Source organism: Hippichthys cyanospilos, chromosome 8, assembly GCF_059441005.1.
Source record: "Hippichthys cyanospilos isolate Australia breed blue-spotted pipefish chromosome 8, RoL_Hcya_1.0, whole genome shotgun sequence".
NCBI classification, from domain to species: domain Eukaryota; kingdom Metazoa; phylum Chordata; class Actinopteri; order Syngnathiformes; family Syngnathidae; genus Hippichthys; species Hippichthys cyanospilos.
In genome coordinates this window covers 3,960,270-3,975,000 of record NC_142376.1, presented here as the reverse complement: position 1 = coordinate 3,975,000, position 14,731 = coordinate 3,960,270, and the positions used below count along the sequence as shown (strand labels likewise).

At 43.2% G+C, this 14,731-nt stretch overlaps 1 protein-coding gene across 1 annotated transcript in view; it reads right to left on the bottom strand.

The window, feature by feature from the left end:
- mgmt (O-6-methylguanine-DNA methyltransferase) overlaps positions 1-14,333 on the bottom strand; it is a 34,146-nt gene extending 19,813 nt beyond the window's left edge. Inside the window, 3 exon segments of the mRNA XM_088420771.1 lie at positions 11,359-11,510; positions 14,173-14,235; positions 14,318-14,333. Coding sequence (XP_088276897.1) covers positions 11,359-11,510; positions 14,173-14,229 — 209 coding nt within the window. The 5' untranslated portion in view covers positions 14,230-14,235; positions 14,318-14,333.
- Between the last annotated feature and the right edge of the window lie 398 nt (positions 14,334-14,731).

The window sequence follows — 14,731 nt, the reverse complement described above, 5'->3', positions numbered from 1 at the left end:
TCAAACAATGGCCGGGGCTCATGGCAATCTCTTGACTGCATGGGTGAGTGCCCAGCCAGCCCCTACTTGTCATTGTCTCTCTTTTCCACCCCCCCCTCACCATTTCTCTATCCTCCCACTCCAGCTCTTTCACTTCTCCATCCTGACACCGACCCACCATTCCCCCCACCATCTCCTCTTTTCCCCTGCAAGGATCTTCAGGCCACCTCTCTGTAAACCCCCCCCCCCACCTTCACACACACACCCCCGCCCTCTCTCTGCGAGAGGATGTTCCAGCCGCTGCACACTGACAGCTCGGGGATATTGTGTGTGGAAATGTTCCTGTTGGACCCGCAGGCCCTTACAATCTACCGGACAAAGGCTAGCGCACCTTTGCTTAAGGCGCATCACCTTTGACCCCCCCCGGCTCGCGCTTCACACTTGTCACCGTGGTTAATTTCCCTCCCCGAGCCCCGCCCTCTCCCCGGCCGTCACGGATGCGCCCCGCTTTTGAGGCGCGGGCTTGTCGAGCGATACAACATTGACAGTAGTAAAAGTTAATGCGATGCAGCACATGTTATGGCTGGTAAACAAGAGGCAAAGAAATAAATAAATAAAGGGGAACAACATGAGTGGAGCTGAAGTCTGTCACCTCCAGGTGCGACGGGGGATTGTTTCTAAAGAGCACCAGGCCAGCCGAGATGTACGTTCCGCCCAAGCAACATTTCCGCTCTCCTCGGTGACTCATAAATTACCCGGCAACACAACAACATTGCGGATTTCGAAACTACTCGTCATCTTTGGGTTGTCTTAATTGCGGGGAAAAAATAAGACAGTCCTACCGCGCGCCGGTTTGATTCATTAGCGCTGGGATTTTGAGTTAAAAGTAGCGCTGCGGTATCAAGTATTTATCGTATTTGTGTATCGAATATCGAGTGTTTAGATGAGACTGAAAACTTTCAGTGGATGATCATTTTCATCATGTAAAATACAGTGACAAGAATTCTTTTTGATGAATGGATAAATGACGCTTGTGGCCGGCGCTCTATTAATATTATGCCAATTGAACACTGTTGTAATGTAGTTATATACATACACAAGAAATATTATTTTTCACTTTTTGTCCAAAATAGCTTGGTGTCACTCAAATGACCTATTTTCAAACAGTGAGTACTCACGAAATGAGTAAGGTAGAATCGTATTTTCCTTTTCGAGGTAAAGGCTGGAATCCAATCTTTCATATGGTACCATCATTTTATACATATTCATCCAACGCAGTATTCTGTCCGTTTTGAAAAATGCGCCAAAATGCTCAAAATCAACTGGCACTCTAACGGTTGCCTTTTCAAAATAAAGCTTGGCACTGAAAGAGTTAATAATGAGTGAATGACTTTTAACAGGATTTAGACAAATTACTCCTCAAAGATTTTGTTCTATGACAACGTACGTTAAGTCAGTTTGGTCTGTTTAAAAGTGATCAGTAGGAATGGCAACTGTGTCAGGCTATCATTCAAGCCAGCCTATATGGAGCACTTCAGTGCTGCCATCTCGCAGCTAATTCATACTCGACGCAGCTATAACAGAGTCCGAGCTCCAGGTAAACACTGGCGACAGGAGCCATTTTGTCAATGTCAGCGTGATTTAGTCGTTTGTTAGCACCCTGCGAACACGAGTTCAGAACAATGTTGTGTTGTTTGTATCGGGAATCGGGAGCAGCAGTTATAATAGAAAGACTGGTCAAATTGTACCCTGGTTGACCGGTTAAGTGACGTTTTTTGTGAAACTGTAGAATGCTATGTTTGATTCTAGCTGTCGCTAGCTCATGATGAAAAATGTAGAGATTTATGTTTTAAGATTTCATCAAATATTACTGGTCAACACTGGCAAAAAAATAACATTAAAATACAGTACTTGCATCAAAAATGTGTTGTTCTATGAAGTCATTTTCAAAAATACATCAATATTGTTAAATGGGCGTTATTTATATATGTTCGATTTTGGCCTTTTATTCACATTCAACCTGTGGTTGAGGTCAGGGAAAACTTTTTTTTTCTAACTCCAGCCACGGAAAGGCAGTAATTGCCTCCAAAGCGCCGCTCACACTTTTTTTTTTTTTCCAAACAAAGAAAACTATCTCCCTCTATACAAGTCTTGCGGCTAGTTATCATATTTTGACTCTATCACAGGTAATAACAAATAATTCAGGGCTAGCCAGGATGCGCCGCACTAAAAAGAATATTTCCCCTGATAGCAGATTGTGATTCCAGAAAATTTCTAATATTGTGCTCCTGTCACAATCAATTTCCAATTACCATAAATCATTGCTGCGCAAAGTGGGAGTCATTTGGCGCTCTGCCTATTTCCTAATATAAAGAATGAATTGCACATTTGTATAATATCGCCGCTTACTTTATTCATCCAGGAGGAAACAATCAAAGGAGACAAAAGAAGAAGGCGGAAACCGTTGACTTCAGATTGGCCAATTTTCGGGATCCCTCCTTGCGCGGGTCTTCGGTCAGACTTTTTTCCATCAAGCGCCGAAAGAAACAGGTTAGCCACAACATCTAATTGAAAGGAATCTGGCCAAGGGTGTAATGGTGTATCGCGCACAAAAAACTGGGGGGGCGGCGGAAGAGTGGCGAAGAAGAAAAAAAAAACTCAGAACTCATGCCTCCATCCTGTGAAGCGTGATGGCGCTCATCCTGACTCGATCGGCTGTCACTTTTGACACAGGCTGCCGGGGTTCTCCTTCACCGATCATGGGTAACATGGCGGGTCAGAGGATGAAATAGAAAAGGCCGAGCGCGCTCCGATATTTTCCCCGGCCTTCTAACGGCACATACTTAACTCGGAGACGTCAAGGACTCAAGAGAGCATGAAAAAAGCCTAAAATGACTGTCTAAAAAGGCGGGGGGTGGGGGGGTGGGGGTGCGGGGGGGGCAAAACACAGCATGTCTCTATGAATGTCAAGATCCTGACGGTCTCGGAAAGCCGAGGCTGTGATACAATTGTAAGCCACTCGCTCAATGCGGCTCGTTCAACCATTTGAGGATCATTCAGATGCCGATCTGGCTGCGGCGGCATTAAAGTCGAGGGCTTTCCGAGTGGCGGGCGGGAAGGGATGCTTCCTTCTTGTGCTATGCGCGCGCACCGTTTTTACTGATTCTCGAATGGAGGGAGCTGAGGGGACCCGAGGGGTTAATGTACGATTTTTCAAAAGTGGCACCAGTGCAAAAATGAAGTTTAAAAATTCGGTAAGATATTCGATTTAGTTGTGCTAAAACGCAGTCCCACCCCCCATGTCGGAATGGTTCGACCCAAACCGTCAGTTAGCGTCGACTGTCAATCACTTGAAAACGTTATCTAAAATAAAGCAAATGATTTCTTTGTGAGAACAGATTTTTACCCAAATCCCCAAAAGACATTTTATGTTGACAAAAGTTTAATGTGCACAAATCTTTCATTATTTTCTTCATCATTGTATCATTTCATGATATTGCAAGACAATTATATAAATTTAGTTACAAAGTTTGATAAGAATGGCGCAACAATCTACTTGGTCTTTTTTATTCCCCCATTCAAATAAATAAATAAAAAAACGAAGGAGGTATCTAACTGAAAAATGGTTGACTTTACTTTTCAAATTAAGAGCAAACTAATTGGAACATGAAAGAATTTAGAACAAAATTGTATTTGATTGATTCCTTTGCAAAGGTGTGCCTTTATTTGGTTATGTTGAATTAGGATGCGAATGTTACCTAATGACAAAAATTTCCATCATCTCTCGGTCTGTCATTAGTTATAAGCCTTGATCGCAAAAGTGCGAGGCAGAAATCATGAAAGAAAAGGTTTGGGTTGACATATTTCCTGCAGGTGCCAACATATCTTATTTAACATTTAGTCATTTCTGTGATCTCAAATAAAGAACAAATTAATGGGAACATGAACAACTTTTTTTCTTCCAAATTGTGGTACAGCGGCTCCGTTGAACGACTTTACGGCTTGATTGTGTTAAGCTTGAAATGGACGTGCGTTGTCATGATGATGAAAAACAAACACCGGCGCTACCGCTGAATGAAACACGCCCACTAACAAATGTAGTTCCCAAGTTGCATACATTAGCCACTAATGGCGCAGCACTGCTTTTCTGAAACCGAAAAATGCTTTGGGCCAGGCTGCAAAAACATCTCACAAGGGGGACGCGATTGAAAAGAGTGTCGCCAAGCACCGGCCCAGCTATTAGCCAGTGACCACCGCGGACTCGGCGGCGGCGGCGGCAGGTGCAAAAGAGGCAACAAAGCACACAACAATTAGGCCTCCTCCCAGCTGGCGAGCCACAGGAGTCAGCGAAGGCACGTAATACGGCAGCCTTAACTCTTAGTCCATTACGCGGCGCATCGGCAGCCCCGAGCAGCAATGTTTATCTCCGGCAGACTAGCGGGCGCTTTCAAACGGCGTTTTTAGCCCCTATCCTCAAGTGCCGCGGTAAGAGATTCCAATTACCCGAACGGTAAGGAGCCGGCCGGGGAGGCATAAAGTACATTAGGGATCCCCTGTAACTGCGGGGACCTTTTAGAGGCTCCGCCGAAGAGGGCCCGGAGACCGGGGAGGCCGGGCCGACCCCGCATGGATAGCCTCTGTCGAAACTTGACCACGTCGAGCACAAAGGCATTATGGGAATCCGGTGTCACCGAGTCCTAATTACTGTCTGTGTTGCGAGCAAATTACTGCCTTGTTCCTCTGATTAGCGAGGAGGCTAATCTTCACCTGTGTACGCCGCCACTGCCGAGGGCCCTCGAGTGTTAGCGCTTCGTCTTCTGTAATTTATTTTTAAATCAGTGCCCGCTCCCAGGAGTTTTGAGTGTTTTGTTGTGAACCGCTTACCATGATCCCCGCCGCCGCCCCCTCACCCCTAAATCCTTGACTAAATCCTTGTTTGGTGCCGCAGGAAGATAAGCAAGAACAACACTTGGGCATAATTGACTCGTACTCCTCACCGAGATGTCGGGGCGAAATCATCTCGCCGCATATTGCCTTAGCGTGTCGCGCGCCGCGCCGGCGCCGCGCGCTTCTGCGCGCCGCAGATACAGAATCCAATCAAGTCGCAAAACAAACTAGCTCAACCCTTTCGCGTCGGGGAGAATTAGAAAAAAAAAAAAAAAAACTTCTCGCTTGACGGCGGCAGGAAAAAGGAAACGCGAAAAAAGTGCAGGGGGGATGCTTTTAGCTACCCCGAGCGGGACTTTACCCCGGTGGTTGCGTTTTGAGAAAAAAAACACAAAAAAAAAAGCGCAACATTTGCAGGATTCTGCCAGCGTCTGGTCCGTCTGTGTGTGGCGCGTCACAGGTAGCGTTACACAGGTGCTGCTCTGCACAGGAAGTGGCACACGGCGCCTGATTGGGACGGTCCCGGGAGAGGGGGGCATAAACATAGTGCGCAGATGGGTCCGGGGGCCAGTGGGAGCAGCACCTTAATGAATACACAGCTGAGTACTACACTTCACAACATGCAAAACAATATTCTGGGGCTTCCGCCACTGTGGAAAAAAAAAACGGAAAAAAAAAATGATCTGAATATCATTACGCTATGAATTATTCATGGCCATTTCTTGGGAGAGCGCGTCAAAAAGTCCCTCGGCCTGCCGTCTGATGGTTTCATTCAAGATCTCAGCAGATATCCATTTGTATGACAAAGCACTTTAACTTACAAATGTAAGCAGTTTATTTAGGACACAGTTGGGTCTCGGGCGCCCGCCACATAATAATTACCAGTGATTAAAGGGATGCGGGGCTAAGTAGAAACAAGATATATATATATATATATATATATATATATATATATATATATATATATATATATATATATATATATATATATAAACAGATATGCAGTATATACATATATTCCAAGATACATACATAAATATACACATATATAAACATATGTTATGTGTATGTATATACAAACACAATGTACAGTATATAAGTATGTATATACAGTATATATACATATGTAGGTTTAAATCTATGCAAAGCTATATTTGTATATAATACATATATGTACAGTATATATATACATATACTGAAAATAGATAGATAGATAGATAGATAGATAGATAGATAGATAGATAGATAGATAGATAGATAGATAGATAGATAGATAGATAGATAGATAGATAGATAGATAGATAGATAGATAGATAGATAGATAGATAGATAGATAGATGTAATATATATATATAAAATCAAAAGTGCAAATCTAGGTACATATGTGCTAAAATCGTTCCTTTTAGGGTCACAAAATGTGTTGTGCAGTTCAATTAATGAAGTTACATGGGTATTAATTCAACAAACTGTCAAGGCAATTCTTTTCATTTCCAGTATGTGTCATAAATAATGAAACCAAAGTTACTGGTCTACAACTGCTGTAAACTGTAAAAACTCAGGAAGGTAAACCTCATTTAGACGATTATTTTGGGCCGACGTTTGAGGGCCGATAACCGGCCGATTAATCGGTTATCTTTATAAAGATAACTGAAAAAATGAAATATTTTAAAGCGAGCTCTTTTTAATCGGATTTATTAGAGGCGTCAAATTTAAAATTTGTCAAAGCGCTGAATATCGGCGCGATTATCAACCGCTATACCCAGAGTATAATCCGACCGGGAGAGAGACGGAAAGGAGAAAAAAAAAAACAACAAAAACGACCAACATACGTTGTTGATGTTTCCTCCCGGCGTGTGAGCGCATGATGTAAACAGGCCCCAAACAGGGAAGCCATTTAGCATCTCGCTATTCAGCGTGAAGCGGGACATTGATTCACAACACCGCGCGAGCGCGAGAAAAAAAACAAAAAAAAAAAACAAAAAGAAAAACGATAAACGCATCACCTCGGATATTTCACACCGGCGTCGGCGGCGTGTAAAAAGCTGTTGTGACAGCTCGGCTATTGGGGCCGCGTCGGATGGAGGGCGCCCGGCTGCGTACCGATGCCAAATGCGCGCGGGGTGACGACTTTGACAGAAAAAAAAAAAAAACGCGCGCACACGCTCGGCCTCGGAACAATTAGGTGCTTCTCCCCGTCCGGCGATAAAGGAAAGCTGCGAGGATAGCTGGTGATAAATAGACTGGAGCAGCCTCCTTCTTAAAAAGCAACGCTCTCATATGCTTAGCTAATCATGACCGCGGCCGGCAAATTCATACAAAAGACTAATTACTGTTGTACTTCACTCCGGTCTCAAAAGGCCTCTTATAGACGGACTTGGGGGGTTCTCCTGCTTCCTTTCTCCCCTTGATGGGTATTTTTTGAACGAGGAGGACCTGGCGCCAGACAAAAGCGTTTAAAAATCGGTGATTGCTTTCATCCTCTTTAATTACATTCAGAAATGGCATTTCTGCCACATAATACGCCTCTATTGTTTCAGAATTATCTGGCTCGGGGAGGAAAATCTACAATGTTTGAGGACGCTCCCGAGCTAAATCGCCTCTTGAAATTGAAATAAGCGCTGGAAATCCCCCCCCCCTCCAAAAAAAAAAAAAAAAAAAACGCCTGCCCGCGTGGCTGATATACGGGGCGGCTGCTTGGCATTCTGCGCCACGCCATTATTATGCATATCCAGGTAGAAAGTTAATTAACCCAAAGCTTAAGCTAATTATGGTAGCAGAATGCTATCAACCGAGCGCTTTCAGTCAGACAGCTGTCCGGAATTTCATTTGCTAATCATTTGTCTTTTGCCAGAGCATATGGTACATTTCCCCGCTATCACAGCAACAACAAACAGATGAAAATCATTAACTAAAAACAATGAGCAATGTGAAAAATCAGACGCAGATTTATGTGGCTTTGTGTCGCAGGGGGAGTGTGTGTGTGTGTGTGTGTGTGTGTGTGTGTGTGTGAGCCCTGGGATCATTTTTGGTGGGAGCCACTCAGGATTTTGGGCTGATCACGTGACCCGAGCATGCTGGGAATTCAGATGCGCAAATATATTGTTTATATCTATATGCAAATGAGGCCCAGTGTTAATTACGGTTTTCCATAGGAGCGTTTTTTTAGCTTCTAGCATCATGTACATTTTTTTGGGGGGGGGTTAAGAGAAATCCCCGAGCGCGGAATTAAATCAATTATTTTGCAAGAAATGTTTCACGCATTTTTTTTTTTTTTTCCCCACTCCGGGTCTGGAAAACACATCACAGAGGCTGTTTAAGGGTGATTGATATCGGCGTTGCCTGGCGACATTATCAGGCAATAAAGGCTACTCAGGTTCTAATGCAACATGTCATACACGGGCTCCCGTCGTACATTTCTATCGAGGACCTCACAGGCTAAATTGCTTCGCCCCCCCCCCCCCCCCCCCCCCTGCCCGCCGCCGCCGCCATCCTCACATCTCAGCCCGCTTGACAGACAAATTGATCAAAGCATTGTAAAATAATATGCTCACAAAATGTCTCCGGGCAGGAGTCCGACCTTTTTTTCTCTCCATTTTTCACCCTAATAAAAAAAAAAAAAAAAAAAAAAGTGTGGTATGATTTCCTCAGCGTTATGTCTGCGTGAAAAGTCTCAAGCAGCATTATATTTCACGCAATAGTAATATGCTGCGGACAAAATATGAAGCGTTATTTTCCGCGGCGCTACGAAAAAAAAAAAAAGGGGGAGTGGGGGCCCCAACTGGGGTTGTTGGAGATGTAATGAATTTGTTCATGTGATGGTGCCTTCAGGGCTGTCGTTAAGACCGGCGGAGAGGAAGGTTGATTTGGGGCGAAGATCAGTTAGGAAGCAAAAGGGGCTTGAGACGTTTCTATTAGAAAGAGCTGACGGTCATGGTGCGTAAGCAATACTTCAAGGGCGTTTATGTGGCTATAATGGCCGTTATCAATAACTATCTATCAATGCCGCCGCCCCTTTTTTTCCCATGAATTTGCCAGCCGGGAGAAAGAGGGGCGCCGTTTTGCGTGGCGGCTGCGCGTAGATGTATTTCCCGTATCCAAAATACGGCCCGGGAGATCATTTATCGGGCCGGCGCGCTAAGCCCGCCGCGCGGCGCATCCCGAGCTGACAAGAAGCCTTGTTTACTATGTCATAAATAAATCAATGGAAATGGCTGATCCACGCTATTAAAGCTATCGGAAGGCTTTTGTGAGATCTACATAGGTAAGCCGGCGTTTTGTCACTTTAAAGGGGAAGTCGAGTCAAAACGCGGCTTTACAATAATGGCTTGTGCGAGGCCGCGCTAGTAAAAACGCGGCGTTCGCTTTAATACTGCGTTGGTGGAATGTGAATCGGGTGGCGAGATACAACACCTTGAATTAGATTTGCTGACACCTACAGAAAAACCGTTAACCGGACTAAGTCATATTTCGATGTTTTCGGACAGCAAGATAACAAAGACACACTTTTAGAACGCCGCAATGTTTCTTGTAATTGGGTTGTATCTTCCGCACTATAAGGCGCTTCGGATTATAGGGCGCACCCTCAATTAATGACATATTTTAAAACTTTTTCCATATATAAGGCGCACCGCATTATAAGGCGCAACAGTAGAAGCCGTCAAACTTTATTGGTAGATTACAAACCAGCAACCTGACAACTCCGTTCACTCCCAAAATGAATAAACAACTGTCTTATGTTTTATTTTATTAGTATTTCCGTGACAGTTTACCTTTTAACAGCAAGGTAGGACATGTAGTGCAACATTTATATTAGGGAACTTTTCCTCCAGTGCAATCACAATATAGTAATACTCAAAGTAATAACAATAATAACTCTCAATAGCATAAATAACTCAATGTCAATATGACCAAACTTGTTCAACTGTAAACACACAAAAGAAAAAGGTAAAGCTTACTTTATCACTTCATTCCCCATCTACGAATCTCAATATTGATCCATATATTAGGCGCACTTGATTATAAGGCGCACCATCAGCTTTTTAAAAAAAATTAAGGCTTTTTCGGTGGGCCTTATAGTGCGGAAAATACGGTACTTGCTCAAACATCTAGTGAAATATTACCTACAATCTTACTAACTCATTCACTGCCAATGACGGCTATAGACGTCAAAGACTCCTCTGAGGTGGGCTTAAACAGTGACTAAGAGTTGCTGTAAAAACTTGAACAAACCTAGACATTTGGGAACAGCGTTTAACTCATTCACTGCCAATGACGGCTATAGACGTCAAAGATTCCCTTTGCCTGTTCTGACAGCAAATGAGTTAAAAAAAAAAAAAAAATAACAAGATTTTTGAGGTGACTGCGGACTAATTCCGGCCGCACGTCCAAACCCAAACATTTTCTTTCCTCATTTCTTCCCGGCACCTTTGAGAACGCGACGGCAGCTTCGCTTATGACCGACGCCGCAAACGATATTAAACGGAGAGCTGATCTAGTGGTGCGAATCATTAAATGCATTTGCATATTCCTACTGAACCCGAACGCGCAAATTAAAGGCTGCTCGCAAAGACACGGAAGAAAGGTGCCCGGGCGCGGTTATAGGACATCTCTCCCCGTCATCAAAATTCCATATTATTAATCTCCTCACTTCAACTCATTAACAACAAGTGGAATGTTTTTACTGCTTGATGAATTTGAGGCGGCCGCACACAGCCGGGAAACACGTGTTGAGGTAGAACATACAAGGTCATTAATGGGTTTCCATAAATTAGAATTTAAACGTACAACTTCCTATCTGGCTGCATTTGGAAATGGTTTAATTTCCCAAACCATTCAAGGTTATCAAATGCGAATCTGTGATACATGGATATTTAATTCCGATCTAATCACAACTAATCTGCGGCGTCGCCGCGCGGACCTGCAGAAATAAGGAGGAACTACGTATTAGCGCCGGGTTTAATCAGTCTCAGTCGCTCCAGTAAGACTGTCGACATTCTGACAATTTTGAGGGATGGCCGGGGCGTAAAATGCAATTACATTTGCCGCCGCCGCCGCTCCGCACTCCAAAAAGTGCCCGCGCTCAACTTGCCGGGAAACATAAATAAACAGGAAGTGCGCCCGCTCCCCGACGTGGCCTTTCGCCACCCCCGCAGACACGGCGCTCTAATCGACTCCCGCGTGAGTAATAAACCGGTTTACTTGGGTGAAATTTCAAATACGGGCGGGGGGGAGAAAAAAAAAACAACAAAAAAAAGTACGCAAGCTCGCGCGTGCCACCGGAAATCCAATTTCCAAGGCCGATGGTATTCTAGCGGCCCTCATATTTCTAGCGACTCCTCATATTTGCCCAACTTTCTTGCGGGATATTTCTTGTGGGATCTACAAAACGCCCCCGCCCTCCCCCAACCGGCGATGGCGGCACTCCATCACACGAGCGGATACCGCCCGCCTGTAAATTTCACACCTCTGTTTACGGCGTCTGTTGTACAGTACCTTTCAGCAGGTGCGACATCCATTAGGATCCGGATGGCGTGCACGCCGTTGTCACAGGCGCGGATCCGGACCGTCCCCAGGGGGGTGAGCAACTCCGCCGTCTCGGGGGCGCACGGGCTCTCCGTCCGCGTCTTCATCCGGGCGCCCTGCCCCTACGAAAACAAAAAAAAAAAGCGCAATTTACACCTGGCGCCGTTGACGTACGGGCGCCATTCCCCGCAGCATTTGCATGGCGTGATCTATGGGGGAGGCGGCCCAACAGATGATGGCTTACATGTTTGAACGCCTCGCCTCCAAACAATGTCATGATGCGGCTTGATCCCGACATCGCAATCCAATATTTCTTTGGCGCGCGGGAAGGAAGACGCCGATCTAACCAATAAATCGCCCATTTTTCCCCCTCTTTCTGTTCTATATATCACATAAATGAGAAAAACAATGCAGTCTGTTCCCTTGTCTGGTGGGGGGATTCCCAAGATAGCTCGACATTATTTTCAATCCGTCATTTTTGGTTGATGGCCGGGATGTTTTTCTAGCATTAAATTTGTTCCTTGGGGTGCAACTCCGATGGGATTCTGCTTTCCAGCCCTTAACAACAGCAAAAACGTGCAGCTTTTCTGACGACTGAGATGGATACTGGCAATAACCAGACAGCAGTTGCTTTTTTATTTTTACTTTGAGGGGGGGAAGCGGGAGATGATTGACTACGTTATATGGGACTTTTTTTTTTGAAGGATGGGGGTAATGACAAATAAAGGTCACATTGATTTGAAGGAGTTTTAACCAAGGAGACCTTTTCCATCCAATAACCTTTACTTAGGAAGTTTGTAAAACCTGGAAACGTACAGACGGAATTTGGATTTTGTTCTCATTTCACCCTTAGAAAATGATGTTCGCAATCTTTTTTTCATGAGGAGCCCGCTGTGAAATATTTCCTCAGACAAGTATCTGATAACAAGCACAAATGGATGAAAAAGATCATACTAAGAACCATGCGTGTGATTTGTTAAACTTTGGAGCTACATTTGTCGCGTCATCGGGGCATATTTCACACAGAAACACCAATTTAGTTTATTTCTGACTTGAAAGTTATTTACATCACTAAAAACAATGCACATACATATAAAATAAAGGTGATATGTTTTGCAAAGTAAGTCACTGTAATCTATTATAGCAATAGCTTCATGTTCCAATTCATCTGCTCTTAATTTGAAAAGAAAACTGATTGGTTTGTGTCTTGCCCTTAAAAAACTCTTAAATTAGATTAGCTCTAAAGTATTGGATAAATCTGGATTTTTTTAATCAATTTTATGCAGTTTTCTTGTGTTAATACACTAATTAAAGGGGTGTGAAACTTAAGGTTCAAGGGCCATGTTCATCTTGTGTGAGTGTTTGACTCGGTCCGCATGAAACTCTAAAACAAAGCACAAGAGGAGGAACTTTTTAAAATAAATAAATACATATGTCCTTAGACCCAGTCTATTAATTTGCTTCGACCGTTGTGTGCATTTGAGTTTAATATTAAATTTGGGTTAGTGTCTAATGTTAGTTTCAATCCTTGAATATTCACTAGAAATGAACATTTATTTACATTTATTACAATATGCATGAACACAGTTAAGTGAGTGTGTAATTTTGAGTAAAAAAAACAAACAAAAACACCTACCGGAAAGTATATTTGGCCAGTTAAAAAAAAGGATGGTAACAATGAAAATGTTGTCACAAACTGCTCAGTTATAATTTGACAACAAAAAGTGCTGAAAAAGCAACCCTTCCAGTTTCATACCAAATGGTGAAAATTCTGGGCACACCTCAGTGCATCATTTTTAACAAATGTACAACGGCCCTTGGAGGACTTAAATGGAGCGTGAATAAAGAAAAAAAAAAGTGCACCAAAGCCGATTCCAGGCTTAAATTGTGCATGTTAACGCTGTCAAATTAATTGTAAAAGAAGAACCTTCTCGAGGTTTAGCCCTGCATTAATTAATGGTCCTGCATGGGGGAATGTGGCATATAGTCTAATTTATGTACATTATCTGTGATTGTACTAGAAGAGGCAATGTCTTATTACACTGAGACTTGCAGAAACCCCCTTCCTGACACGAGCGCACACATCTGTCATGGTATGTGATCACAAGTGTGTGTGTGTGTGTGTGTTTCAACTTTCTTGTTTCTACTCTTCTTCTTGCAGCTCTCACAAGGGGTTTGCCTGCACTGACAATAAAGGCGAGCACATTTCTGAGCCAAACAACACTGGTGCGGCGTGCACTTTGGATGCGCACCGAGCAGACTGCCTGCCATTTAGCAAACCGCTAATAGACCTCGGAGAGAAAAAAAAAAAAAAAAGAAAAAAGAATAATGGACTTTGGCAATTATGTCCCGGCTAATAGTCTGCTCTGATTAAAAATAAAGCCATCACTCGAGCTCTCCACGTGCAGAAGACGGCGTTATTTGTTTACCCATCTCTTCACTGCAAAGAAACAAAAACAAAAAACAAAAAACACAAACCTGCGTGTTGTTTTAAACATACTATCAGCGTGGTGCTACTCGTTAAAAAGAAACTGGAGCGGAAAGTCAACGCGCAGGTGTAGGGAGACGCAACATGTGTCTCAGTTGGGAGATTTACGTGGACACCCGAACGCAGCAAGTGAAGGCAATTCTTCAAACGTGTTATTGATTTCTTGATTGAAACAAGTTACCTGCGTAACCAAACTGTCAAAGTGGCGCTACACTACTGGATCAAAGCTACTACCGCATGCAATAAAGACCTGTGATTGTTACACGGGAATATTAACACAGGAAATAAAGTCTTACAGTGATATGAGTCCACGCAGCGTCTCTACAACAAACGAGCAGTACTGTACTCCTCATCTCTTCCTGTTTAAGTACGCACGTGCAAATTTAAACCAATCACAGTAGGAGGAAGTTGATTCTGTTCTGTCATTGGATAGCGTCTCACCTGACCCTCCCCTTCCAAACATACTCTACGAGGATTCTTTCATCAAACTCTAGCTTCCGGTCGATTCAACATTGAAAATGTTTGTTGAAGAAAAAAAATTAACGCAAAAAAAAAACAAACTAATATTTACCCACATTCCTTCTCATTCATGTTTTTTTTATGTTTTTAAGAGCACGTAGTAGCCTACCAATCACGGTAAAACATATCACACTTAAATTAAATTACACTGAGTGCTTCCGCCCCTACTCACCGTGGTGAATATAAATAATCGTCCATACAAATTATAAACTATTCTTAAAGTTGTATTAATTTTAACAATAACGAAAGATAAAAAATATAAATCAATATAAAGGGGCTCCGTAGAAACTGAAAGTGCCTGAAATAAAAAAAAAAAAGTCAAAACGTTCAAATGAA